At 35.1% G+C, this 26824-nt stretch overlaps 2 protein-coding genes across 4 annotated transcripts; one reads left to right on the top strand and one right to left on the bottom strand.

The window, feature by feature from the left end:
• Window positions 1-1647: 1647 nt before the first annotated feature.
• Window positions 1648-5309, top strand: LOC105129227 (MATE efflux family protein ALF5-like). Of its 3 annotated transcripts, none has more exons than XR_843031.1 (8): window positions 1648-2022; window positions 3032-3576; window positions 3666-3752; window positions 3857-3913; window positions 4006-4244; window positions 4626-4744; window positions 4829-5029; window positions 5168-5309. XR_843031.1 is itself a non-coding variant. In XM_011031201.1 (7 exons), the coding sequence occupies exons 1-7, from the start codon at window positions 1744-1746 to the stop codon at window positions 4958-4960; spliced, it is 1458 nt and encodes a 485-aa protein (XP_011029503.1). In that variant the 5' UTR covers window positions 1649-1743; the 3' UTR covers window positions 4961-5126. The 3 variants fall into 3 exon arrangements, 1 of the variants encoding a protein (XP_011029503.1); XR_843030.1 differs by having other exon boundaries at window positions 1649-2022; window positions 5153-5309; XM_011031201.1 differs by lacking the exon at window positions 5168-5309 and having other exon boundaries at window positions 1649-2022; window positions 4829-5126.
• Window positions 5310-15419: 10110 nt separating this feature from the next.
• LOC105129226 (MATE efflux family protein LAL5-like) lies at window positions 15420-18610 on the bottom strand. Its single transcript, XM_011031200.1, has 8 exons — window positions 18243-18610; window positions 17371-17915; window positions 17199-17285; window positions 17039-17095; window positions 16699-16937; window positions 16469-16587; window positions 16105-16216; window positions 15420-15625 (listed from the first exon to the last, which is right to left on the bottom strand). The coding sequence occupies exons 1-8, from the start codon at window positions 18522-18524 to the stop codon at window positions 15561-15563; spliced, it is 1506 nt and encodes a 501-aa protein (XP_011029502.1). The 5' UTR covers window positions 18525-18610; the 3' UTR covers window positions 15420-15560.
• Between the last annotated feature and the right edge of the window lie 8214 nt (window positions 18611-26824).

Raw genomic sequence — 26824 nt, 5'->3', positions numbered from 1 at the left:
TAGGTGATATTAAATAAGAACTAATATTATATAGTTCGAGTCCTTGGTTGCTCATATGATGGCCACTGGAGGCTTACATGGTCGTTAACTTCAGGGCCCGTGGGATTAGTCGTGGTGCGCGCAAGCTGGCCCGGACACCCACGTTAATTTAAAAAAATAAAAATAAAAAAATAAGAACTAATATTATATAGTACATGGAAAGAACCACGTCGAACAGATGATATACAACCATGATGACTCTTATTAGTTCTCTTGCTTAATAATTATGATATATGATATGATTAATATATATATAGTTTTAATGTTACTCTAAGCGGATTATGGTAGTATATTTATTAAATCATGAAAAAAGATAATATTATGTGAGCTAAGTAAGAGAATAGAAAATATGGCTTATATCAATGAAATAATGGGCTCTTGAATAATTTAATAAATATTAATATTGAAACCATATTGGTTAATTTTGAGAAGTGGTTTTTTATTATAACCATATAAAATGGATGGATATACAAGATTAGAAGTCTATTAAAAAAATTTAAAAAATTGGTCATTTTTTTATCCTATAACTATATGTTTTCTTCCATAGAAGAAGCATGTGTGAAAATAATTTTTATTCTCTCAAACGACTTTCTATGGATCAAGGCACATTTTCTTTTAATAACTATTTGAATATGAAAATCATAAAGTTACAAGATTATGAGCATTATGATTTATATTTGATTGTTGTTGTTTAAGAATTAAAGAAATATATACTTACATTGAAAATATCCATAATTCAAAGAAAAGGATCGATTGGCTGAACTTATCAGCTTTTAATGGCCCGCTGAAGTTGTTCCAGCAATGAGAGCAGATCAGGTCTCCTGGTGCCTTCTCTTGGTGTCAAAAGGTAATATTATGACTAACACGAACAAGGAGAACTCAACTGTTTAACTAAAGAAGAGAATAAATGGGTTGTCTGTTGAACAAAACAGCTGAAGGAACAACCAAAAACAAACACTTTCTATTATATTTGTAATACGAAGAGCACTTGCAAAACGCTCACACAAAGCAGCTTACTCAATTTTCACTCACACTTCTCTAAGGCACACAGCACAGGGAGGGATCTTGAAAACACAGAGAAGAACGCTCACTTACACAGCATAAGTCGATTTATATGTCGTGAAAATTCTTATGAGCAAGTTCCAGTGAAAATTCTTCTCTGCGCTCATTGGCTGCAACTTGAATACTAAGTTGGCTGCTTTGTCGTGACGCGGTTGGCTTGTTTCTTGTGCTAGTGGTTTGAAGCTTGGTTCACAAGCTAGCATTTTATGATATCTCACCCATCTGGCATTCATATTTGTTTGGTAAGGAGATTGAGCGTATATTAATTAGATTGATCACACATGAACTAAAATCGGGTTGATCTAATGTCTCTCACAAGACCTTGCTTTAAATAAATATCGTCCTTGTGTCTCAAGTATGCGAGGACACATGGAGCCCTAACCCTTCTCCTTACTGCTTCGACCCATAACCTTCAAATAAATATGTGTGAGGTCATGTGAAATCAAACGACTCTTCCTAAACCATTGAATAAAAAAAACCTTACCCTTTAAAATATAAAATAAAAGGAACATAACAGGACTGATTCACCACGTATAAATCTCCTTCATTTTCACCTTTTGTTTAATGAAAAAAGAACTATCAACATAGTATAAGCTTGAAGATAGACGATAAGGCTGGAGAAGGTAGGCCAAGATCAAAGAAATGTTATCGAACACAAGTTTTGAAGCTGCCCCTTTGTTGGGGCGTAGCAACAGTACTGTAGAAGAAGGTGAAAAGAGGAGGCTGCGGTGGAAGAAGGTGTTAGATGTAGAAGAGGCCAAGAACCAAATCTTGTTTTCACTGCCCATGATTCTTACTAATGTTTTCTACTACTTGATAACTTTGGTCTCTGTCATGTTCGCTGGTCATCTCGGAGAACTTGAGCTTGCTGGAGCCACCCTGGCTAACTCATGGGCTACGGTCACTGGTTTTGCCTTCATGGTAACCCAACCTCCCCCTTCATTTCATGATTTTTTTCCGAGTAATAAGTCGGGCTCATATCTTAGTTCTTGCCTTGTATTACTTCCTTAATTCCATCTTCATCCCATTTTTAACGTCTGATTCTAGAATTGTTTCAAACCGATAAGATGTGTCTGCCAGAATTGAAATGTGAGATACTGTCAAGATTTTTGTGCTCCACATGTTGCTGTGTGATAAGATTGACCACTTAAAAAACAACAAACGGAGAGCTTAGTCATTATTGCCATCAAGACTAGGACTCCATAATGTTCGCTTTCAATTCTATTGTGGTATGGTCACCATCATTTGTGATGATGGCAGTAATGAATTTAGCAGCACGTTATCATTGGCTTTATAAAAACATGTAAAAGCCCAGCACATTAGCTACATCAAGGATACATGATTTATCGGGCTGGGCTGAGTTTTATTTAGATCGTTGATTGTATAGTCTCTAGAGCAGTAGAAGAAGCCTGTTGAAATGGTAAGAGTCCAGGTGGGTTGCATGTTTGTTCCCAGATCACTAAAGTAAATTAAGAACAGAGTTTCCATAGGCACCAGGCAGGTGGCGGTGATCAGAATTCAAAAGGTGTTGTAAAATAAGAATTGGTAGTGCATGATTGTGTCAAAACACTGTACAGATCATGATAATATTAGTATAATTAGCTAAAAACACTATGATACGCTTCATTCAATCATAAGTTGCCCTTCCTCTTTTTTTAATGATCAAGGTGTCTTTGGACATGCTTTAGCTTTTGTATCCTAAAATGAAGTATTTTCTCTTTCTGTTCTTAGACGGGTCATCCACATTAGAATTGGTGCATTTACCAGATATTTTTTTTCTGGCAGACTCAGTTTTGATTCCAACTACATACAACCCTTAATTTAGGTTTTTTTTCATGGTCTCGGTGTCCTTTGAAAGCCTCTTTTGAGACGATGATATTTAGTTGATCCTATTTTTATCCTCACCTGTTGTTTTTCTTTTTTTTTCCAGGTAGGTTTGAGTGGAGCACTTGAAACACTATGTGGTCAAGGATTTGGTGCAAAGATGTACAGAATGCTAGGAATTTATCTTCAAGCATCCTGCATTATATCATTCATCTTCTGTATTACCATATCGGTTATATGGTTCTATACAGAGCCAATTCTGTTATTACTCCATCAAGATGCTCACGTTTCTATGACTGCTGCTCTCTACATGAAGTATCTCATTCCTGGATTGTTCGCATATGGCATTATGCAGAACATCCTAAGGTTTCTTCAGACACAATCTGTAGTAATGCCCCCTGTGATATTCTCATTAGTACCACTGTGCATTCATTTCGGCATTGCTTATGCATTGGTTCACTATACAGCTCTTGGGTTCAAGGGAGCTCCACTGGCAGCATCAATTTCACTATGGATATCGGTCCTAATGTTAGCAGTTTATGTGATTTGTGCAAAGAAATTTGAGCATACATGGGGTGGGTTTTCATTTGAGTCATTTCATTACATTCTTCATGACTTGAAACTAGCCCTGCCTTCTGCTGCAATGGTATGGTAAGAGAAAGTTTACAGGATTCTGTTCAGTTCTTGATCATGACTAATAAAATCTCACTAGCATTCCACTTCCCAAAATGTTTTGCCAGCTTAGAGTATTGGGCCTTTGAGATTCTGGTGTTCCTAGCAGGACTGATGCCGAGCTCAGAAATAAGCACCTCGTTGATCGCAATATGGTACGTTCAATTACTATTGTCTGTCTTTACCATCTCTTGAAATAAAATTTCTGTTTCTCGTTCTTACTTTGGTTGTCCTTTTTTTATTTTATTTTAATTTTCAGTGTAAACACAGAAACTGTGGCCTACATGTTAACCTATGGTCTCAGTGCCGCTGCAAGGTTTGCTGATAATTTGAATTAAAATTTCGTTTGTTTGGTTATTGTTTCATTTTTCTGTTTTAGATATTGAAATTAATAACTTCATGTAACAGCACAAGGGTGTCAAATGAATTAGGAGAGGGCAATCCAGATAGAGCTAAGAATGCTATGGCTGTGACTCTCAAGCTCTCTGTCCTTCTTGCTCTTCTTGTTGTTCTGGCTCTAGCATTTGGTCACAACATCTGGGCTGGATTTTTCAGTAGCAGCCCTACAATAGCCAAGGAATTTGCATCAATGGCTCCCTTTCTTGCAATCTCGATTACTCTTGATTCTGTGCAAGGTGTCTTGTCAGGTTCGAAACATGCACTTCTCTGTAGATATGGGAAGTTAATTATTTGAGGATTATTTCCAATTTTTCTCATATTTGTCATCAATGAAAGGGAATCAGATACACTTTCTGATTAGAGGACTAATCACAATTTCCTTGATCATTCTTTTCTCAGAATCAATTTGCTTAGATTTTAGAAATGGTTTAAAGAATGAAGTTATCGTAATTTATTTTATTTATTATTATTATTTTGAAGAATATAAGGTCCTGGAGGGAATATCCTTCAATGATGTGCTTCTTCTATTTCACTAAATTCAGAAGCTCCTTATCATCTATATACAAATCTTTCCTGTCAAATTGAAAACGAAAAACCTTTTTTCACAAAATGCATTTGACATTCTGCAGGGGTGGCCAGAGGTTGTGGCTGGCAGCACTTGGCTGTTTATGCGAACTTGGCAACATTCTACTGTATTGGCATGCCTGTAGCTTGTGCTCTTGGATTCAAGTTAAAGCTATATGTTAAGGTAAAGCAACATTGTCAAAGAAATGTAACAAGGCTGGAGCCTGTACTAACTCTTATGAATTCTCATGTATTCACTTTGGTGCAGGGTTTATGGATTGGCTTAATCAGTGGCCTTTGTTGCCAAGCCGGTACCCTCTTGTTAATCACAATAAGGACCAGTTGGACTACAACAGATCTGTCTATAACCAAAGAGAGAGAGAACCCCATTGTTGTCTAACGGTATGTTCTCCATTAATTGTCGACAGACAGTTTAGCTGAACTGCAAGTTACTAGCAAGTAGCAAAAAGTTAGTCATGAAATCAATATGCATGTGGTAGAAACAAGCGTTGTCTTATGATGCAGTGGCTTTCTATAAAGAAATAGATTTTATATTCACTGACCAAGAACAATGACTCTGTCAAAATATCAGGCTGGAGAGAGCATTTGAACTTCAGTTGCATGCATGCACGACGTTAAGCTCAGACGTTTGTGTACTTGATTGGGATTTGTTTCAACTAAATTGCTCCCTCAAATTCTGTCATGGTTGTCATTCAGATTAAAACAAGTCGGCAAAAACCTACAATCAACTTCTCACTTTTGATGTCCCACGAATCTCGTTGCTTACCACCTTCAGAGGGATTTTACCCCAAAAAGGACATAATCTGAACCATTTCAACATATAATTCAAGGACTCATTTGTTGAGACTTGCCGAGTGTTTCTTCAGAAATCTTAAGTTGGGATATGCTATGTATTTTTTTTTCCCTTTTTTTTAATGAAAAAATACGCATATAATAAGAAAAAGAAGGTGCAGATCCGCTTGGAGAAGCTGCTGCGTAGCCAAACCAACATAAACAATGACTTGTGATGATGTGTGCCCATATCGGCTCATAATAGGCCATCCAAGAGATATTATCCCACTGAACTATATGGTAGGTTTTGTCCTAAAAACAACATTTTTTTTTTTTAGATTAACATGGATGTCCAGGTCAGCTTGCGCGTACCACAACTAATCTTACGGGCCTTAAAGTGAACGACCATGTAAGCCTCTAGTGGCCATCATATGAGCAACCAAGAATTCAAACTTGAGACCATAGAAGGAGCAAACCCCTTGGTCCCAAGTTTTTACCACTTGGCCACCACCTACATGGTTTTTTTAAAAAAAAAACAACATCTCTTGAAGAGAGAGGTTGAGTCTCTGGAACTATATAGTGGCATTATCATAGCCTCCCAGGCGATTTAGACACCGTCAATGATAATGACTAGATAGCGTCAACGATATAAGTTAGCGATAGTACCAATGATGATATCTGTCTACATCCGCACGTGACAGATCCTCTAAGATATATTATCTCACTAGAATCATATGATACGTTTTATCTTCAAATTGTATCTTCGAAGGATGGTTATAAGTAGTCAAGGCTCTCGTCTCCTAATCGATGTGGGATAATAACATCAACTTAGAAGACCATGCTTAATAAGCTACCTTTCACTAGTAGACCACTTATCTTTCACAGCTAGTTTAACAATGAAGCAATACTAGGGATTTGAATGAGATTTGAACAAGAATCATGAGACTTTATATATCCTATAAACTTTTTCTCTAGGTTCCCATGGTTTTAACCTTACTAAATCTTCCACATTGATAACTAACGAAAATATAAAGATCACTTTCATCCTAATAGATTTCTTTTCAAAAAGCTTATATTTTTTTGTTTTTGTTTTTATCTATCTTGCTTTTAAAAGCATTGCGTCAGCCAATATATTTTCGTATACAATTGTAACAGCTAGTCTAAGACTTTGTTATTTATTAGACTCTAGTTACATTGGTTGTTCAAGTTTGAGTTGATAAGCTCTGAGTTTGTAATTCCTTAGGAATCAATCTCCTTGATAAATAGGAGGAACCAGTTAGCATTTGTAATTATATATATGTCTTTCATTAATGAAATTCTATAGAAAATTCTCTCTCAAAGCTAAGTTTTGTTATGGTATCAGAGTAGTCTCTGATCCTCCATTTAATTTTATAAAATGTCAAAATCAATTCCATTAAACATAGACAACCACCTTATCACCATTAACACTGCTCAAGCTCCTCTCAAACTGAATTCTTCCAACCATACTTCCTGGAAAATTCAATTTGAAACTATCTTTGTTGGCTATGATTTTCTTAGTTACATTATTGGATCAAAGTCGTGCCCACCAACAAACCTCATAATTGATGGCACCAGTGCTTTTAATCTTGCCTACAGGCTCTGGGTTAGGCAAGACCAACTCATCAAAAATGCTTTCATTAGCAATCTCTCTCCCCTATTAGTTTCCTTTGTGGCGTGAACCACCTCTTCTCGTGAAGCATGAAATGTTCTTACCACCTCATATGCAAAACCTTCCCGTGGTCGTATCAAGCAAGTGAAAACGCAGTTGAAGAATCTCACCAAATGCACCATGAGCATCATAGATTTTGTCTATTTTGTCAAGGCAAGATCCAATGAACTCGCTGTCTTTGGTGTTTCCATGGATATCAAAGATCTTACTGAAAGGATTTTGGAAGGTTTAGATGACGACTACAAGGAACATGTCCAAACTGTCCAAGCCCGAGATATTGCAATCTCCTTCGATGAGCTTTATGAGAAGCTTCTTTCATTTGAAGCATCGCTTTAAACACAATTGCGTTCCTCTAATCTTGGACCTGTTACTACCAATTCCATGACTCAAAACTCTAACAACACCAACTGGAGACCCTTAAAAACCAACTAAAGACCCTCGTTCTCTCTTCCGGGGAACAATTTTCATCCATCATCCAACACCAACTTTCAATCGTTCATGCCCAACACCCCTACAAATCAAGGCTAAAAAAATTGATTGCCTGCACAGCCCTATCTGGGACATTGTAAATATATGGAATTCAGGGGCACATTGCTAAATAATGTCCCTCATTTCATTTGGTGCCAATTTTAGGTTCTAGGAATGCCAACTCCTTTTATGGTATGACATCATCATGACATCTCCATACTAAATTTACTTTTCAATCTCCATCCAATAATGCAACGTTGTTACTGGATAGTGGAGCATCTCATCACATCACTGCAAATCTGAACAATCTTTCCCTTCATGCACCTTACACCGGTCACAATGATGTTATGATGGAGACGATACCAACCTTCCCATAAGTCACACTGGTTCAGTATTACTTATTACATCCAACTTTTCCTTTCATTAAAAGATGTTTTGTGAGTTCTATAAATGCAAAAAAAATTAATTTTCATTGCCTTGTTTTGTATAACTAATAACGTCTTTATTGAACTTTTCCGTACTTGTTTTCATGTGATGGACTTATAGATGGGGGACATCCTTCTGTAAGGTGGAACTAAAAATGGTGTTTATGAATTGTCAATTGCAAGCTTTCCCTCATCTTCTATTCCCGTCTTCTCCACTATTAAAACAATAGTATTCATTTAACACCAACGACTTGGTCAACCAACCTCTTATATTCTTAACTATATTTTATCATTTTATCATTTACATTGTTTTTCTCAAAAGGATTTATGATGTAATGCATGTTTAAGCAATAAAAGTCATAAACTATCATTTTCTACATTTACCTTGATCACAACTCGTCCTCTTTAAATTATATTTTCTTATGTTTAGACCTCTCCTATTGTCTCACATGATGCTTACAAATATTATGTCATTTTTGTTGATCATTTTACCAAGTACATATGGTTCATCCATTAAAACAAAAATCTAATGTTCAAATAATGTTCAAGCATTATAAAGCCATTATTAAAAAACATTTCTAACAAAACATTATCTCCCTTTATTCAAAATAACGTGGTGAGTACATTGCTCTCAAAGCATTTCTTTCAGAAAATGGAATAAGTCATCTCCTTACTCCACCACACGCACCTGAACATAATGGGTATTCTGGACGGAGACATCTTCACATTGTTGAAACAGGCCTTGCACTTCTTTTTCATGCTTGCATTCTAACCATATTCTGGACTTATGCTTTCACCACCACAGTTTATTTAATTAATAGAATGTTTACTCCCATGTTAAACATGTCTTCTCCATATGAGTCAATCTTTCACAGGAGTTCTAATTTTTCTAAACTTAAAGTGTTCTGGCGTTTGTGTTATCCTTAGTTAGGTTCATGCACATCTCATAAACTTATACAAAGTCCAAGCCTTATGTCTTTCTTGGATATTCTTTTTCTCAAAGTGCATATCTATGTTTTGATAAATCCACCAAAAAAATACATGTCTTCCATCATGTGCAATTTATAGAGTCTGTCTTTCCTTATAACTCTTCTCCCACTGCCCCATCAAGTCCTTCATCTCATGTGTTTGACTGGATTCCTCCACTCATTACTATTTCTTTTACATCTTAGTAGCAACTAGCTCTCTCAACTCCATATCAACAACGTCATGCAAATGTTTCTCCTTTTATGGGCTCTTAATTGTGTCCTTCATCATCTTCTTCTTACACTACCGAAGCTCTGCCCACTATCCCCTCTTCACCGGTACTTTCTCGTTCCTCTCCTATTAACCCTATACTTCTCACTCTGTCTCTCATGTCTCAACCACCTTTACCATCACCTCAAAAAAATCCCAACCACTCCATAATCACTCAGCCCAAGAACAATATCAAGAAACCTGTACAAAAACTCACACTTCACACCGTTAAATCATCCAACTCCTAAACTAAACCTTCTACCATTTCTCAGGCGATCAAAGTTCCCAACTAGTATAAAGTTATATCTGAGGAATATGATGCTCTTATTCGAAATGGCATGTAGGAACTTGTTTTTTTGTGATGGTATCACTAACCTTGTTAGATATAGGTGAGTTTATCGCATCAAAAGAAACTCTGATGGTTTCATTGATCGGTTTAAAGCATGTATTATTGCTAAAGGCTTTCACCAACATCTTAGAGTGGGCTATCATAAGACCTATAGTCTTGTTATTAAGACAACAACTATTCATTTGGTGCTTAGTCTTGTTGTCAGTCAAGGATGGTCTCTTAAATAAAAAGACATCGACAATGCTTTCCTTCAAAGCCGCCTCTTTAAAACTGTGTACACGGCGCAACCACCTGGGTTGGTTCATCATGACAATCCCTCCTTTATCTGCAAACTCTATAAAGCTATTCATGGGCTTAAACAAGCGCCTCAAGTCTGGTACGTTCTATAATTCCCACTTTGATACCTCTCTATTTATCTTTAGCAGTGCTCAGAATGTTATATATTTATTGGTTTATGTAGATGACATAATTGTCATAGAAAGCAATGATGATATTCTCTCATAATTTTTCAAGCCTTGCCTAATGTTTCTCTCTTAAAGATCTTAGTGATTTGTCATACTTCTTAGTATTGAAGTTGTTTCTCACAAGTATGGCCTCCTACTCTCTCAACGTAGGCATATCACTTACCTACTTACTTGCCTGACTGAAAGCCAAACCGGTCCTCATACCCATACCAAGCACTATCTTTGTTGTTTCCTTAAAGTTTGGCTCGTCAATACCTGATCCCACCATTTATAATGAAGTTGTAGGAAGTTTTTAATATTTCTCTCTTACAAGACTGGATGTGTCCTTTGTTGTGAACAAATTATCTCAATTTATACACAGTCCAACAGATGCATAATGGATTCTTGTCAAGTGCATTCTATATTATCTCCTTAGTATGCTAAACAAAAGCCTTCTTTTGCGTTGTGACTCCTTTTGCTCTTTTCATGCTTTTGTTGACAAACTTTATGCCTTTTCGGATGTTAATTGGGCTGGCAACAAAGATGATTATTCCTCCACCAGTGCCTATCTAGTTTATCTTAGGTGTAACTTAATTTCTTGGAGTTTGAAGAAATAAAAGACCATTGTCAAGTCCTTAACAGAGGCTGAGAATCGCTCAATTGCAGCCACTACTGCTGAGCTAAGTTGGGCATGTTCGCTAATTCAGAACTTGGCGTTGCTTTTCCCTCTTCTTCTATAATCTACTATGACAACGTAGGGGTGATTCAGTTAAGTTCCAATCCCATTTTTTATTCTTGTATAAAGCATGTTACAATGGATTATCTCTTCATTCATGATCAAGTTCAATCTGGTAAGCTTCATTTCGCTCATGTTTCTTCTACTAACTAACTCGCTGATCTTCTAACTAATCTATTATCCACCTCTCAATTTTAATTATTCCATGACAAGATGGCCTCTCTAATCGTGGCCTATCTTAAAAGGGTATATTAGTATAGGACAATGTTATTTATTATACTCTAGTTACGTTGGTTGTTCAAGTTTGAGCTGATAAGATCTTAGTTTGTAATTCATTAGGAATTGGTCTCCCTGCTAAATATGAGGAACCAGTTAGCATTTGTAATTATATATATATATATATATATATATATATGTCTTTCATTAATGAAATTTTATAGAAAATTCTCTCTCAAAGCTAAGTTCTGTTACACTGAACATGTCATTTACCAAATTAGCTTATATTTCCTTGTCGTAATCAACACCTTTAGCAATAACAATTGTTAATATTTTTCAATAAAGAATGAAATGAAAAAATAAAGTTGGATTTGCTATTTCATTTTCTCAATAAGTTTCTCTATTCTGAAAATAACTTAACCTTCAGTGTAAGGACCTTCACTCTTAATATGACCCAACTCCATCTAGTAATTACCCTTACCTCACACTCTTCTCACCAAAAAGTTTTTATCTAAGGTATTGATAAACCAACTAAGAATTTTTTTATCTTTAATCTCTTAAAGATCCATTATAGCCTAGATTATCCATCTTCAGGAAAAGCATCATGAAAACAAGTCTCAGCAACTAGGGAGGTCGTTGCAGTTGAAATAAAAGGTGAGGGCATTAGTGGTGCCACAAGAGAGGTTTCTGTAACTGAGGCTATAACACCAAGCTTTACAGGGGTGGAAACCATTTTCCTCTTAAAATTTACAACAACACCTACAATCACTTCAAAAGGGGTCATCTACAGTTGATCCTCAACTAGAGAAGTAGTGGTTCCTATCATTTCTATGAGAAAATGGCTATCGTCATTATTTCATCATGTACAGATTTCTCAAGAAAAGAAAGCTCATCTATATTGATGGGATCATTTTCCATCTTTACTCTAGTCCTAACTCCACTCACGTCAAGAGATGAAAATCTCCTCTTTGATGCAGACAAGTTGAAGTTTCTCATTCTCCTTCAACTGTTAACCCAGCCCAAAACTAAAGTCAGAAATTAATATTTAGATGAACAAAAATAAGAGATAAGGAAGCTGCATACTTTATAACAAAGCACGGTAATTCCCTTTAGCCATTTTATAGACGCCATACTCAGTTAAGGTGGAGGTCAACATAACACATGTTTTTTCCTCATCTGAGCTTCGATGGAGCCTATTGTTCACATTAGGGAAGGTACTCTCTAATAGTAAGAATAACCCTAAATTATTTACATCTCATCTATGAGGTTTATCATCTAATTGTATCTTACTATCATCCACCCCCCCTCTATTTCTTGACGTATACATGTTTGCCGTAAAAGATCCCCTTCATTAATCCAATGAGTTTGTTGTGAAAGTAAAAAACTAACACACATCATTTTCATCATCAGTATTAGCAACTAAATAGTAATAAGTTCTAAATATATTTATGATAGGCTTGATTTCTACAAGCTTAAAGAACCTATCATAGGTAGACAAAATTATTCATCTATTAGGATGTAACTAGCCTATAATACCAAAAAGCTTCCCTTACAAACCCTTTAAGAGAGAAGTTATACCTTAACTCATATATCCATATTGGGAAAGTAATCTCAAAATATACCTGAGTAGAGGCCAAAGTCAATTGGGTAATTCTTTCATTCCTGGAAGGCCAAGTAGCCATGTACTCCTCTAGTTACCAATTATTTACAAATACTACTTCATCTGTACTTAAGGTGATAAGTGCATTGTCCTCGGAAGCTTAAGGTAGCCTCTCTCCCTCTCTTTCGCTCTCTCTCCTAGGTTTCCTAGAGGAAATAAGGGAAGGAATTCTTCGATGTTGAGAACTACCTTCCCCCCTTCAAGAGGTGGAAGTTAGATTTCTACCCCCTCTAGTTTTATAACCCATTTTAATAGATCTTTAGCCCTTACGATTTCCTTTAGTTTGTGGTTGGAACCTAAACTCATCACCAAAAGAAGCAACATCCTTATTTCTAACTTTTTTAGAGTTTATTTTTTCTCATAAGAATGGAAAAGAAGAAGAAGAAATTTTTAGGGTGGAGAATACTTAAAATGATAGTTTCTTCTTAACAAATAGAGAAAATCTCGCTCAAGGCTTTTTCAATAATTTATTTTTATAGAGAAATTACAAAGAGTGAAAGTAAAAGAAAAATACAAACAAAATAAAATAATTTTTTATCCTCACTATTGGATTCACAATTTCTATTCTCTAAGTATTTATACTTTAATTCTTGGAGTATTTACAATATAAAAATAAAAAACAAACACTTTTATTTTTAGATGACTTTATCACTTGAGAGTCCTCACTAAAAGGGATTATTTTACAGGTGAACTTTAAAGAAGAGAATATTGATGTGAACGTGTGATTATCTATTGTTCAAACACTCAAAAAATCTCATTCCTAATCATATCGATTTTAAATCATCAACTATTAATTAATCATTCTCTTGATCGATTATCAATTTATTCCTTACACATTAATTAATGCAATGAAGTCTAAATTATATTAGGATTTTTTTTTTCTTTTATCATGATAACCTTTAATTTTTGTTTAAATTAAAATATTTTTCATTCAAAGATGATGATGCTATAATAAAGCCATGATTATTTTAGTTGTACTCAATAACAACCATTAAAAAATATTGCAATTAATGTACTACTAATTTGAATTATTTATGAAGGTGGATATGATTGGACTAAAGTCATTGATTTCGGTAAAAAAATCATTTATAAAATTAATAAATTAACTTTATAAGAAAATTTATTTTTGATTTAAAATTATATAAAAAACCTATATTATTTATACTTGTGAGATTGTTAATTAAAAAATTAAGCGACATATGAATGCTTAATTGGTTATTACTTTAAAGCTATAAAATTATTTTTTGATACAATATATTTTAAACAACTTGTTATTACTATTAAAACCTATAATTACGGTGCAATTACAAAAAAAAAAAGATATTTAGGAAACCAATTGAAGATTAAGGCGTAAAATTAGTGTGGATTGTAATAATGGTATCATTTGTGTTTTTTTTTTTCTTTTTTCACTCAAGTTTTCTTTTACTCTTCAATTTTATCCTTTCAAATTGGTTTATTTAGGATGACTTGATAGTTTGCTTCAATTGACTTCATGTTGGGTTATTACGATGTCGAGGAAAAATTCTAGTACTTGTTTGATGCTTGATTTGGCAAAATACAATTTCATTTCATTGATTTAGAACAATTGAAGTTTTAGAGATCGAGTTTGAAATTAAAATTAATATTTAGGGACTGGATTGAAAGAAATAGAGGGAAATGGTTGGTATATGCAACATATGCATCAGCGGTGGCGCATACAGTGGCTACCATTATCTATTAGCAGCCTTCCTTAATATTATTTGATTTGTCTCGACAACCTCTTCCCTCCAAGACAACATAAATGCATAAAAAAGGTTTGGTTTGGCTTTGGCAGCCTAATCTTCCTTTTCTCTCTCTCTCTTCTCTCGCTTTCCCTTGATTTTTGCACTAACATTATCTAAAATAGCAAAGTATTGGATATCAAATTTGGTCCTCAGTCTTTTACCTTAGGTTTTTTTTTTAATTTTATCCTTAAATGTTAAATTCTCTAGAAATTGTGTTTTGTAATTGTATTTAGTTTACTTTGTATTTGGTTATCTTGGTATAATGAATTAAATCACGAGTTTGGTTGAATAACTGAGTTGTTTTTCTTTTTGTTCTTTTTTAATTATTTTTTAATTTCATTATTCATCATCGGATTTATTGAGAATTGAGTTTCATGATTTTTTTTTGTTTGATTCCTATTGGGTTTTTTTAGTATCGAGACTTAGGTCATGATTTTAATAGGTTAGTCTAGGTTAACTGAGGTCAATTTTATTTAGTACTTTTTGTTATTTGATTTTTTTTAATCAAATGCATCCTTCAACATTGAGTTAGTTGGGCATTAGGCTTTGTAATTATTTTAATTTGCTTTTTATAGACTTATCTCAATCTCATAATCCAAGAAAAATTGACCTAGGTTTCAAGTTTGATAGGTTAACTCTGGTTAACTTGCATCTTTTTTGTCCTTATTTTTTTCAAATTAATTTTTTCTCTAATTTCATCCATCAACATTTAATTAATGAAAAATTAAGCATCTTATGTTTTTCTAAATTGCTTTTCATAAGGTTATGAGGCTCTCGTGATCTAAGTTGTGAGTTTAGAAGGTTAAACTAGATTGACTTATATTGTTTTTTTATCATTTTTTTAAATTAATTTTTTTTTAATTTTATCATTCAATATTTTGGTGATAGAAAATTTAATTTCATTATTTATTTTGAATTATTTTCTATAGAATTATCACGATTTCATGATTCTAATCATAAATTTAAAAGTTTATCACAAGTTAGCACAAGCGTGTTATAATCTAAATATTTTTTTTAATGTCATCTAATATACCACTATCTTCGGATTTAAAAAAAAGGTTTCGTACACTATTAATATGCATAGAATTTTGAATTCTTGATAATAAAAAAGCTATTAAAAAGCAAGTTAGCAATACATGATAGGATTCGTTCTAACGGCAAAGGGTTAGTCCTCCCTGTGAGGCAAACACAGTTTGAATCCTCGCTTACAGGGGAACCCACTTCAAGATGCCCAGCGATACCAGGAAGAGGATTGATCTTCTGGTTTGGAAAGGGTTGGAGAATACCCTGGTACAACAACAAAAAATACATTAGCATTTTATTTTTTCGATAAAAAATTATTACAATCCTTAGCAAAGCGCGAGCGAGTTACATGTCTAAGTATATTACTGCTTCAACTCATGACAATAAAAAGGAAAAGAAAACACGACTCGGGGGGGACATGTGACATAGCTCTTCTGCCTTGCTATTTTATTTCTCCTTTCCCTGATCAGAAATGGCAGCCTTGGCCATTCATAATCTCCAGTATTTATTTAAAAAGTGCTATGAAAAATGGAAGTCAAATTCATCTTTTCAACTTTTCAAAATATTTCTCTGCACTGCATAAGTACCAATTTATTGCAGAAAAGAGAGCTTTCATGGACAAAATTCTTCATGTTGTCCCAGTCAATAGAGCATTATGGCATCTGAATTTCTCCTATCTGTCCCTCTGTTCATCAAAAGCATACTTTGGTGATTTTATCAAGGCAAGTTTGTATTTTCCTTACCGTTTTCCTCTGGTTCTGAGAGATCCATTCTAGTCCATTTTGCACGCAGTGTAATCAACAACAGAGTGCAGGTTTGGCATGACAGACCGCAGATTAAACCAATCCATAATCCCTGATCCCAAATGTTCCGACAACAGAATATGAAAATCGATAGAAGAAAGATTGACAATAAGATGAGTAAACAGAATATGAAAATCCAGAGGACAAAGATTGGGAATAAGATGAGTTACTAGGTGCATTTTCCTCAATTTTGTATGCAGGGAAATTGCTGTCATAGAAGGTGAAAATGTCTAATACGTGTCTGTGAATAGCTGCATGCTCGTGTAAGTAAACGTAGAAACAGACTATTTTTGTTTCGTTTCACCTTAGAATAAAGCTTAAACTTGAATCCGAGGAGGGTTGCCATCGGCATACCAACGCAAAAGAATGTTGCTACATTAACAATAACAGCCAGATTCTGCCAACCACACCCTCTAGTTACCCCTGCGTAAAATTAAAATACTTACATTAAGATTTGAACAAGTCACACAGCTAGCCACCTCAAGGAAAGGATAGAGAAATTAGAGCAGATAAGGAAAATAGGATCCTTGAAACCTGTGAAGACGACTTGGAAGGCATCAAATGCGATAGAGATAGCAAGGAAAGGTGTCATCGAGGCAAAGGCTTTTATAATGGAAAGGTCATCAGTGAAAAAGCCAGCCCAGATATCATGACCAATGGCTAGTGCTAAAACAAATAGAAGAGCAAGAAGGACAGAGAGCTTGAGAGTCATAGCCATGGCTTGTTTAGCTTTATCAGGATTTCCTGCTCCCAACTCATTAGACACCCTTGTACTATTAACAGAAATTCGTAGTTTCATTATCTAAAAGCGTATAGGATTAAATTATGGAAATGCTATAAATAAGAAGTGTCAAATTAATTTCCAGCCATTTACCTCACAGTAGCGCTTAGACCTGAGGTACACATGTAGGCAATGTCTTCTGTGTTCACACTGAGGAGAAACGAAAACATCACCAAAGTCAAGTCAGGAAAATAAGTGCAGAACATTTGCATTTTGGCAAAGAATGTGTTGTGGTGTAAACTGTAAAGCATACCACATTGCAATCACAGATGTAGTTAGTTCTGCGTTTGGCATCATTCCTGCTATGAGCACCAAAAGCTCGAATGCCCAGTACTCCAAACTAGCAAATCATCAAAGAGAGCTTGTAAGATATATTACATCACAAACCTGCTACCAATAAAATGAAGCATTTTCTGTTCCCTTACCACACCATTGCAGCAGAGGGCAGGGCCAGTTTCAAGTTTATTGGGATGTGACGTAATGATTCAGAAGAGAACCCCTCCCAAGTATGTTTAAATTTCTTTGAATAAATCACATATATGACCAACACTAGAGTTGAAATCCAAAAAGATATTGAAACCGCCAACGAAGCTCCTCTGAAACCAAGATCTGTCTTATGAACCAATGCATAAGCTGTACCGATGTGAATGCACAATGGGATTCCTGAAAGCAGGATGAGGGGCATGACAACAGATTGTGTCTGAAGAAACCTCAAGATGTTTTGAAGGAATCCAAATGCAAATATGCCTGGAATCAAATACTTTAAGTAAAGAGCAGCAGCTTTTGAAATTTGAGGATCTTGACGAAGGAAGATGAGTAAAGGCTCTGTGTAAAGCCAGATAATGGTTATGATTATGGAGCACAGAAAGGATATGATGCAGGAAGCTTGAAGATGAATTCCTAATGTTCTGTATAGTTTTGCACCAAATCCTTGACCACAAAGTGTCTCAAGTGCTCCACTTAATCCAGTCTGAGAGAAGGAAAAGAAAGAGAAAGAAAATTAAAAAGCAGGATCATATGCATTATACTTGATCAACAAAAAGACTTGATCGAAGCATTAGGCCCAAAAGGACTAAGACATTGCTCTATGTAGCAGAAAAAGGAATCAATTCAAATTAAGGATGCAAACCACACTTCAGCCAGAGCTCTGCCATGCCTGCTCCAAATCATTTTCTTTGATTGTATGTTCATAACCATATATATGATAATATCATAAATTATTCCTCTTTGTGTGTGTGTGTGTGTGTGTGTGTGTGTGTGTGGAAGGGGGTGGGGGATGAGAGGGAGAGAAACGTACCATGAAAGCAATGCCAGTGACAGTGCACCATGAATTCCCAAGAGTGGCGCCGGCAAGCTCAAGCTGACCAAGGTGACCGGCAAACATGACAGAAACCAAAGTTATTAGATAGTAGAAAGCATTAGTAAGGATCATGGGCAGCGAAAAGAAGACTTGGTCTTTGCCTTCTTTGACATCCAATAGTTTGATCCACCAGCATCTTCCTTTGCCATTTTGATCTTCACAATGATGATCATAAGCCTCCAACAAGGGTAAAGCAGCATCTAAACTTGTTTTTGACATCTCTACAGCTATCTCTCTGATCCTTCTTTCAAGAAAAAAAGATTTATTAGTTTTATGGTTGATTTTACATTAGATATGTATGCCATTATCGTAAAGTGTCAGTGTGTCACTGCACATTTTTTCAAGTCCAGTTTATAATATAATATTGTCCATTTGGAGAAGCTGCTGCGTAGCCAAACCAACATAAACAATGACTTGTGATGATGTGTGCCCATATCGGCTCATAATAGGCCATCCAAGAGATATTATCCCACTGAACCATATAGTAGGTTTTGTCCTAAAAAACATCTCTTAAAAGAGAGAGGTCGAGTCTTTAGAACTATATAGTGGCATCAACATAGCCTCAAGGCTTAGGTAATTGCGTATGGCTGATATCCTTAGAGATAGTGTCAACGATGATATGTGTCTATATCTGCACATGACAAGTCGTTTAAAATACGTTACCTCACTAGATTCATAAAGTGAGTTATGTCTTCAAAATGCATGTTGAACCTTATATTTATAAGCGATCAAGGCTCTCATCTCCTACTCGATGTGGGATTGTAACATCAACTTAGAAGGCCATGCTTAATAAGCTGCCTTTCACTAGTAGACCACCTATCTTTCACAGCTAGTTTAACAATGAAGCAATACTAGGGATTTGAATGGGACCTGAACAAGAATCATGAGACTTTATATATCCTATAAACTTTTTCTGCAGGTTCCCATGGTTTTAACCTTACTAAATCTTCCATATTGATAACTAACAAAAATATAGAGATCACTTTCATCCAAATAGATTTTTTTTCAAGAAATTTATATTTTTTTTTGTTTTTTGTTTTTATCTATCTTGCTTTTAAAAGCATTATGTTAGCCAATATATTTTTGTGTACAGTTGTAACAGCTAGTCTAAGACTTTATTATTTATTGGACTCTAGTTACATTGGTTGTTCAAGTTTAAGCTGATAAGTTCTGAGTTTGTAATTCCTTAGGAATCGGTCTTCCTAATGAATAAGAGGAACCATTTAGCATTTGTAATTATATATATGTCTTTCATTAATGAAATTCTATAGAAAATTCTCTTTCAAAGCTAAGTTTTGTTATGGTATCAGAGTAGTATCTGATCCTCCATTTAATTTTATAAAATATCAAACTCAATTCCATTAAACATAAACAACCGCCTTATCACCATTAACACTGCTCAAGCTCCTCTCAAATTGAATTCTTCCAGCCATACTTCCTAGAAAATTCAATTTGAAACTCTCTTTGCTGGCTACGATCTTCTTGGTTACATTATTGGATCAAAGTCGTATCCACCAACAAACCTCATAATTGATGGCACCACTCCTTTTAATCTTACCTACAGGCTTTGGGTTAGGCAAGACTAACTCATCAGAAACGCTTTCATTAGCAATCTCTCTCCCCTATTAATTTCCTTTGTGGCACGAACCACCTTTTCTTATGAAGCATGGAATGTTCTCGCCACCATATATGCAAAACCTTCTCGTGGTGGTATCAAGCAAGTGAAAAACCAGTTGAAGAATCTCACCAAAAGCATCATGAGCATCATAGATTTTGTCTATTTTGTCAAGGCAAGATCCGATGAACTCGCTATCCTTGATGCTCCCATGGATACCGAAGATCTTACTGAAAGGATTTTGGAAGGTTTAAATAATGACTACAAGGAACATGTGTCAAGGTTAGAGGTTCCACTAATGGTATATCAAACAAGTATAGTATAAACTCTTATTATTGAATTGGAAACCACACACAAAGGAGGTTCCAATCAGATTATATATTGTTAACATGATTACATTAGTCATCTTATTCAATTAATGCTAATACTTGTAAATCTCGTCAAGCATTCATGATTATAACTTATGTTAACAACAAATCAAGTTCCTTTCATAGCTCAGGTGTCGGTTATACCATACATTATGGGCTATGAAAGTGCCAAGCATTTGTTGTACCAAGTGTTATACAACATAAATCAAGATTAGTCATTTAACAAGCAAAGTATTAAAGAGTGAACAAGATAGCAAATATAAAACATGTTAGTATCAAACATTAAAGTCCATATTAAGTTTACATTATACTTATTCTTACACCATTAGTGTAACCTTTTCACCTTGACATAATTAACTTAGCTAGACATAATGAAAGAAAGCAAAATAGATAAACAAAATAAGAACATAAAAGTTAACTAAGTAAAGGAAAGGAAATGAAAGGCATAAACTTAATATTAATGAAAACAAAGCATAAAAAATACAAAGAGAGAAAGGAAGAGCATGATCTTGATCTGAACACCAAGATGCCTAAATGCATGGCAAATGCCTCCTTTTATAGGCCAAAATTGGGAACTATTGATTTGATGACTAATTGATAAGTGGGTGACCAACTTTTGACTTGGTGACAATCCTTATCTTCTCTTGTCTGCCCAAAACGTCATTGATAACGTCAAAATTGGAGCCAGTTGTAAACATGAAAGTTGTAGGCAATTGTCTCAGCTTTCTTGTGTAAAAACTTCAGCTCATTTGGACTTCTAGAACTCCAGATATGGCCAAAATACCGAACAGTGCTCGGGCTGGAAGACAGATTCGGGCTTCTTTGTTGTTGCTACAATTTGGACTTGATAATGGCCTTTTTAGATCTTGGGCTCCATATGAAAGTTGTAGGCCTATGTCTTACCTTTCCATCCATATAAATTTGACCTAAATCTGAGATATATAGCTCTAGATATGACCCAATTACCGAACAGTGTTCCGGTTTGGATTGCACCGACATCTCTTTTCTAAGTTTGGTCATCTCTTTATCCTTGCAATTTAAGTTCTTCAAGTCATCAATCAATCCTTTCATTTATGTGATAGGCCTGCATTAAAAATAGACGTTTACCACAAATTATAGGTATCTTATCTTATTAGATACATTATTATAAAACATATTTTAGTTAAGGAGTTATTGATACTTCAAGTGCAAAATGATGATGTAAAACCATGATAAAAATGCACTTTTAAGTACTAATCATCCGAGCTGTCCAAGCCCGAGATATTGTATCTCCTTCGATGAGCTTTATGAAAAGCTTCTTTCATTTGAAGCATTGTTTCAAACACAATTGCGTTCCTTCAATGTTGGACCTGTTATTGCCAATTTCATGACTCGAAACTCCAACAACACCAACTAGAGACCCTTAAGAACCAACTGAAGACCCTCGTTCTCTCTTCCGGGGAACAATTTTCGTCCATCATCCAACACCAACTTTCAACCTTCCATGCCCAACACCCCCACAAATCAAGGCTGAAAAAATCGACTGCTTGCACATCCCTATCTGGGACATTGTCAAATATGTGGAATTTAGGGGCACACTGCTAAACGATATCCCTTATTTCATTTGGTGCCAATTCCAAGTTCTAGCAATGCCAACTCCTTTTATGGCATGACATCGATATCTCATTTAGTGCCAATTCCAAGTTCTAGCAATGCCAACTCCTTTTATGGCATGACATCATCATGACATCCCCATACTAAATTTACTTTTCAATCTCCATCCAATAATACACCGTGGTTACTGGATAGTAGAACATCCCATCATGTCACTGCAGATCTGAATGATCTTTCCCTTCATGCACCTTACACCGGTCACGATAATGTTATGATGGAGATGATACCAACCTTCCCAAAAGTCATACTGGTTCAATATTACTTATTACATCCAACTCTTTCTTTCATTAAAAGATGTTTTGTGTGTTCTATAAATGTAAAAAAAATTAATTTTCATTGCCTTGTTTTGTATAACTAATAACGTCTTTATTGAACTTTTCCCTATTTATTTTCACGTGAAGGACTTATAGATGGGGGACATCCTTCTACAGGGTGGAACTAAAAATGGTGTTTATGAATTGCCGATTGGAAGCTCTCCCTTGTCTCCTATTCTCACCTTCTCTACTATTAAAACAATAACATCCATTTAACACCAGCGACTTAGTCATCTAGCCTCTTCTATTCTTAACCATGTTTTGTCATTTTATCATTTACATTTTTCTTCTCAAAAGGATTTATGATATAATGCATGCTTAAGCAATAAAAGTCATAGACTACCATTTTCTACATTTACCTTGATCACAATTCGTCCTTTTTAAATTATATTTTCTAATGTTTGGACCTCTCCTATTGTCTCACATGATGGCTACAAATACTATGTCATTTTCGTTGATCATTTTACCAAGCACATATGGTTCTATCCATTAAAACAAAAATCTAATGTTTAAACAGTGTTCAAGCATTATAAAGCCATTATTGAAAAACATTTCTAACAAAACATTATCTCCCTTTATTCAAAATAATGTGGTGAGTACATTGCTCTCAAAGCATTTCTTTTAGAAAATGGAATATGTCATCTCCTTACCCCACCACACACGCCTGAACATAATGGGTATTCTGAACGGAGACATCTTCACATTGTTGAAACAGGCCTTGCACTTCTTTTTCATGCCTGTATTCCAACCACATTCTGGACTTATGCTTTCACCACCATAGTTTACTTAATTAACAGAATGCCTATTCCCACGTTAAACATGTCTTCTCTATATGAGTCAATCTTTCATAGGAGTCCTAATTTTTCTAAACTTAAAGTGTTCGGGTGTTTGTTTTATCTTTGGTTAAGTCCATATACATCTCATAAACTTGATACAAAGTCCAAGCCTTGTGTCTTTCTTGGATATTCTTTTTCTCAAAGTGCATATCTATGTTTTGATAAATCCACCAACAAAATACATGTTTCTCGTCATGTGCAATTTATAGAGTCTATCTTTCCTTATAACTCTTCTCTCGCTGCCCCCATCAAGTCCTTCATCTCATGTGTCTGACTGGATTCCTCCACTTATTACTATTTCTTTTACATCACAGTAGCAACTAGCTCTCTCATCTCCATCTCAACAATGCCATGCAAATGTTTCTCCTTCTATGGGCTCTTCACCGTATCCTCCATCATCTCCTTCTTACACTACCGAAGCTCTGCCCACTATCCCCTATCCACAGGTACTTTCTCCTTCCTCTCCTATTAACCCTATAGTTCTCACTCCACCTCTCACATCTTAACCACCTCTACCACCACCTCAAAAAAATCTTAACCACTCCATGATCACTCAGCCCAAGAATACTATCAAGAAACCTGTCCAAAAACTCACACTTTACACTGTTAAATTAGCTAACTCCTAAACCGAACCTTCCACCATTTCTCAGGCCATCAAAGATCCTAACTAGCGTAAAGTTATGTCTGGGGAATATGATGCTCTTATTCGAAATGGCATGTGGGAACTTGTTTTTCGTGATGGTATCACTAACCTTGTTGGATACAGGTGGGTTTATCGCATTAAAAGAAACTTTGATGGTTTCATTCACCAGTTTAAAACACACATTATTGCTAAAGGCTTTCACTAACATCCTAGAGTAGGCTATTATAAGACCTTTAGTCTTGTTATTAAGCTAACAACTATTTGTTTGGTGCCTAGTCTTGTTATCAGTCGAGGATGGTCTCTTAAATAAAAAGACATCAACAATGCTTTCCTTCAAAGCCACCTCTTTAAAACTGTGTACACGGCGCAACCACCTAGGTTGGTTCATCATGACAATCCCTTCTTTATTTGCAAACTCTATAAAGCTATTTATGGGCTTAAATAAGCACCTCAAATCTGGTACTATGAATTGTGCCAGTTTCTATTGGCCTCTAGGTTCTGTAATCCCACTCTGATACCTCTTTGTTTATCTTTAGCAGTGCTCAAAATGTTATATATTTATTAGTTTATGTAGATGACATAATTGTCATACAAAGCAACGATGATATTCTCTCATAATTTGTTTCAAGCCTTGCCCAATGTTTCTCTCTTAAAGATCTTGGTGATTTGTTATGCTTCTTAGGTGTTAAAGTTGTTTCTCACAAGTATGGCCTATTACTCTCTCAACGTAGGCACATCACTGACCTACTTACTTGCCTGAACATGCTAAAAGCCAAACTAGTCCTCACACCCATACCAAGCACTATCTTTGTTATTTCCTTAAAGTTTGGCTTATTAATACCTGATCCCACCATTTATAATGAAGTTGTAGGAAGTCTTTAATATTTCTCTCTTACAAGACTGGACGTGTCCTGTTATGAACAAATTGTCTCAGTTTATACATAGTTCAACCGATACATACTGGATTCTTGTCAAGTGCATTCTATATTATCTCCTTGGTATGCTAAATAAAAGCCTTCTTCTGCGTCGTGACTCCCTTTGCTCTTTTCATGCTTTTGTTGACAAACTTTATACCTTTCGGATGCTAATTAGGCTGGCAACAAGGATGATTATTCCTCCACCAATGCCTATCTAATTTATCTTGGGTGTACCTTAATTTATTGGAGTTTGAAGAAACAAAGGACCATTGTCAGGCCCTTAACAAAGGCTGAGTATCGCTTAGTTGCTGTTATTGCTGCTAAGCTAAGTTAGGCATGTTTGCTAATTCAAAACTTGGCATTACTCTTCCCTCTTTTCCTATAATCTACTATGACAACGTTTAGGTGGCTCAGTTAAGTTCCAATCTTATTTTTCATTCTTGTATAAAGCATGTTGCAATGGATTATCTCTTCATCATGATCAAGTTTAATTTGGTAAGCTTCATTTCGCTCATGTTTCTTCTACTAACTAAGTCGTTGATCTTCTAAGCAATCTATTACCCACCTCTCAATCTCAATTGTTTCTTGACAAGATTGGCCTCTCTCATCATGGCCTATCTTGAAGGGGCATGTTAGCCAATATATTTTCGTGTACAGTTGTAATAGATAGTCTAGAACTGTGTTATTTATTGGACTCTAGTTACATTGGTTATTTAAGTTTGAGTTAATAAGATCTCAGTTTGTAATTCATTAGGAATTGGTCTCCCTGTTGAATAGGAGGAACTTGTTAGCATTTGTAATTACACACACACACACACATATCTTTCATTAATGAAACTTTATAAAAACTTCTCTCTCAAAACTAAGTTTTGTTTCATTGAACATGTCATTTACCAAATTGGCTTCTATTTCCTTGTCGTAATCAACACCTTTAACAATAACAATTGTCAATATTTGTCAACAAAGAATGAAATGAAAAAATAAAATTGGATTTGCTATTTTATTTTCTTAATAAGTTTCCCTATTCTGAAAATAATTTAACCTTCAGTGTAAGGACTTTTACTCTTAATGTGACTAAACTCCATCTAGTAATTACCCTTACCTAACACTCTCCTCACCAAAAAGTTTTTTTCTAAGGTATTGTTAAACCAAGTAAGAATTTTTTTTATCTTTAATCTCTTAAAGATCTATTATGGCCCAGGTTGTCCATCTTCAGGAAAAGCACCATGAAAACAAGTCTCAGTAATTGGAGAGGTCACTACAGTTGAAATTAAAGGTGAGGGCATTAGTGGTGCCACAAGAGAGGTTTCTATAACTAAGGCTACAACACCAAGCTCTACAAGGGTGGAGATCATTTTCCTCTTAAAATTTACAACAAAACCTACAATCACTTCAAGAGGGGTCATTTATAATTGATCCTCAATTAGAGAAATAGTGGTTCCTTTTATTTCTATGAGAAAGTGGCTCTTGTCATTATTTCATCAAGAACAGATTTCTCAGGAAACGAAAGCTCATCTATATTGATGGGATCATTTTCCATCTTTACTCTAATCCTAACTCCACTTAAGTCAAGAGATGAAAATCTCCTCTTTGACGCAGACAAGTTGAAGTTTCTCATTCTCCTTTAACTGTTAACCTGGCTTAAAACCAAAGTTAGAAATTAATATTTAAATGAACAAAAACAAGAGATAAAAAAGTTGCATACTTTATAACAAAGCACGATAATTCCCTTTACCTATCTTATACACGCCATACTCAGTTAAAGTGGAGGTCAACATAGCACATGTTTTTTCCTCATCTAAGCTTAGATGAAGCCTATTGTTCATATTAGAAAAGGTACTCTCTAATAGTCAGAATAACCTTAAATTATTTACATCTTATCTATGAGGTTCATCATCTAATTGTATCTCACTATCATCTACCTCCCCCTCGATTTCTTGACATATACAAGTTTGCCCTAAAAGATCCCCTGCATTAATCCAATAAGTTTGTTGTGAAAGTAAAAAACCAACACACATCATTTTCATCATCAATATTAGCAATAAATAGTAATAAGTTTTAAATATATTTACGATAGGCTTGATTCCTACAAACTTAAAGAACTTATCAAAGGTAGACAAAATTATTCATCCATTGGGATGTAACTGGCCTATAATATCAAAAAACTTCCCTT

Source organism: Populus euphratica, unplaced genomic scaffold, assembly GCF_000495115.2.
Source record: "Populus euphratica unplaced genomic scaffold, PopEup_1.0 scaffold86.1, whole genome shotgun sequence".
Classification (NCBI taxonomy): Eukaryota; Viridiplantae; Streptophyta; class Magnoliopsida; order Malpighiales; family Salicaceae; genus Populus; species Populus euphratica.
Note: the sequence above shows the minus strand (reverse complement) of the source record. Positions and strands in the feature narration are given on the sequence as shown.

Bases quoted from the DNA above. Each gene is read 5' to 3' on its own strand.
- LOC105129226 (XM_011031200.1), bottom strand. From the start codon at position 18,524: ATGTCAAAAACAAGTTTAGATGCTGCTTTACCCTTGTTGGAGGCTTAT. The intron at 17,286-17,370 runs GTAAGGGAACAG...ATGATTTGCTAG, and splicing joins CCCTCTGCTGCAATGGTGTG to TTTGGAGTACTGGGCATTCG. The intron at 15,626-16,104 runs GTAAGGAAAATA...TTGTTGTACCAG, and splicing joins CTCAGAACCAGAGGAAAACG to GGTATTCTCCAACCCTTTCC.
- LOC105129227 (XM_011031201.1), top strand. From the start codon at position 1,744: ATGTTATCGAACACAAGTTTTGAAGCTGCCCCTTTGTTGGGGCGTAGC. The intron at 3,914-4,005 runs GTTTGCTGATAA...TTCATGTAACAG, and splicing joins GGTCTCAGTGCCGCTGCAAG to CACAAGGGTGTCAAATGAAT. The intron at 4,745-4,828 runs GTAAAGCAACAT...ACTTTGGTGCAG, and splicing joins AGTTAAAGCTATATGTTAAG to GGTTTATGGATTGGCTTAAT.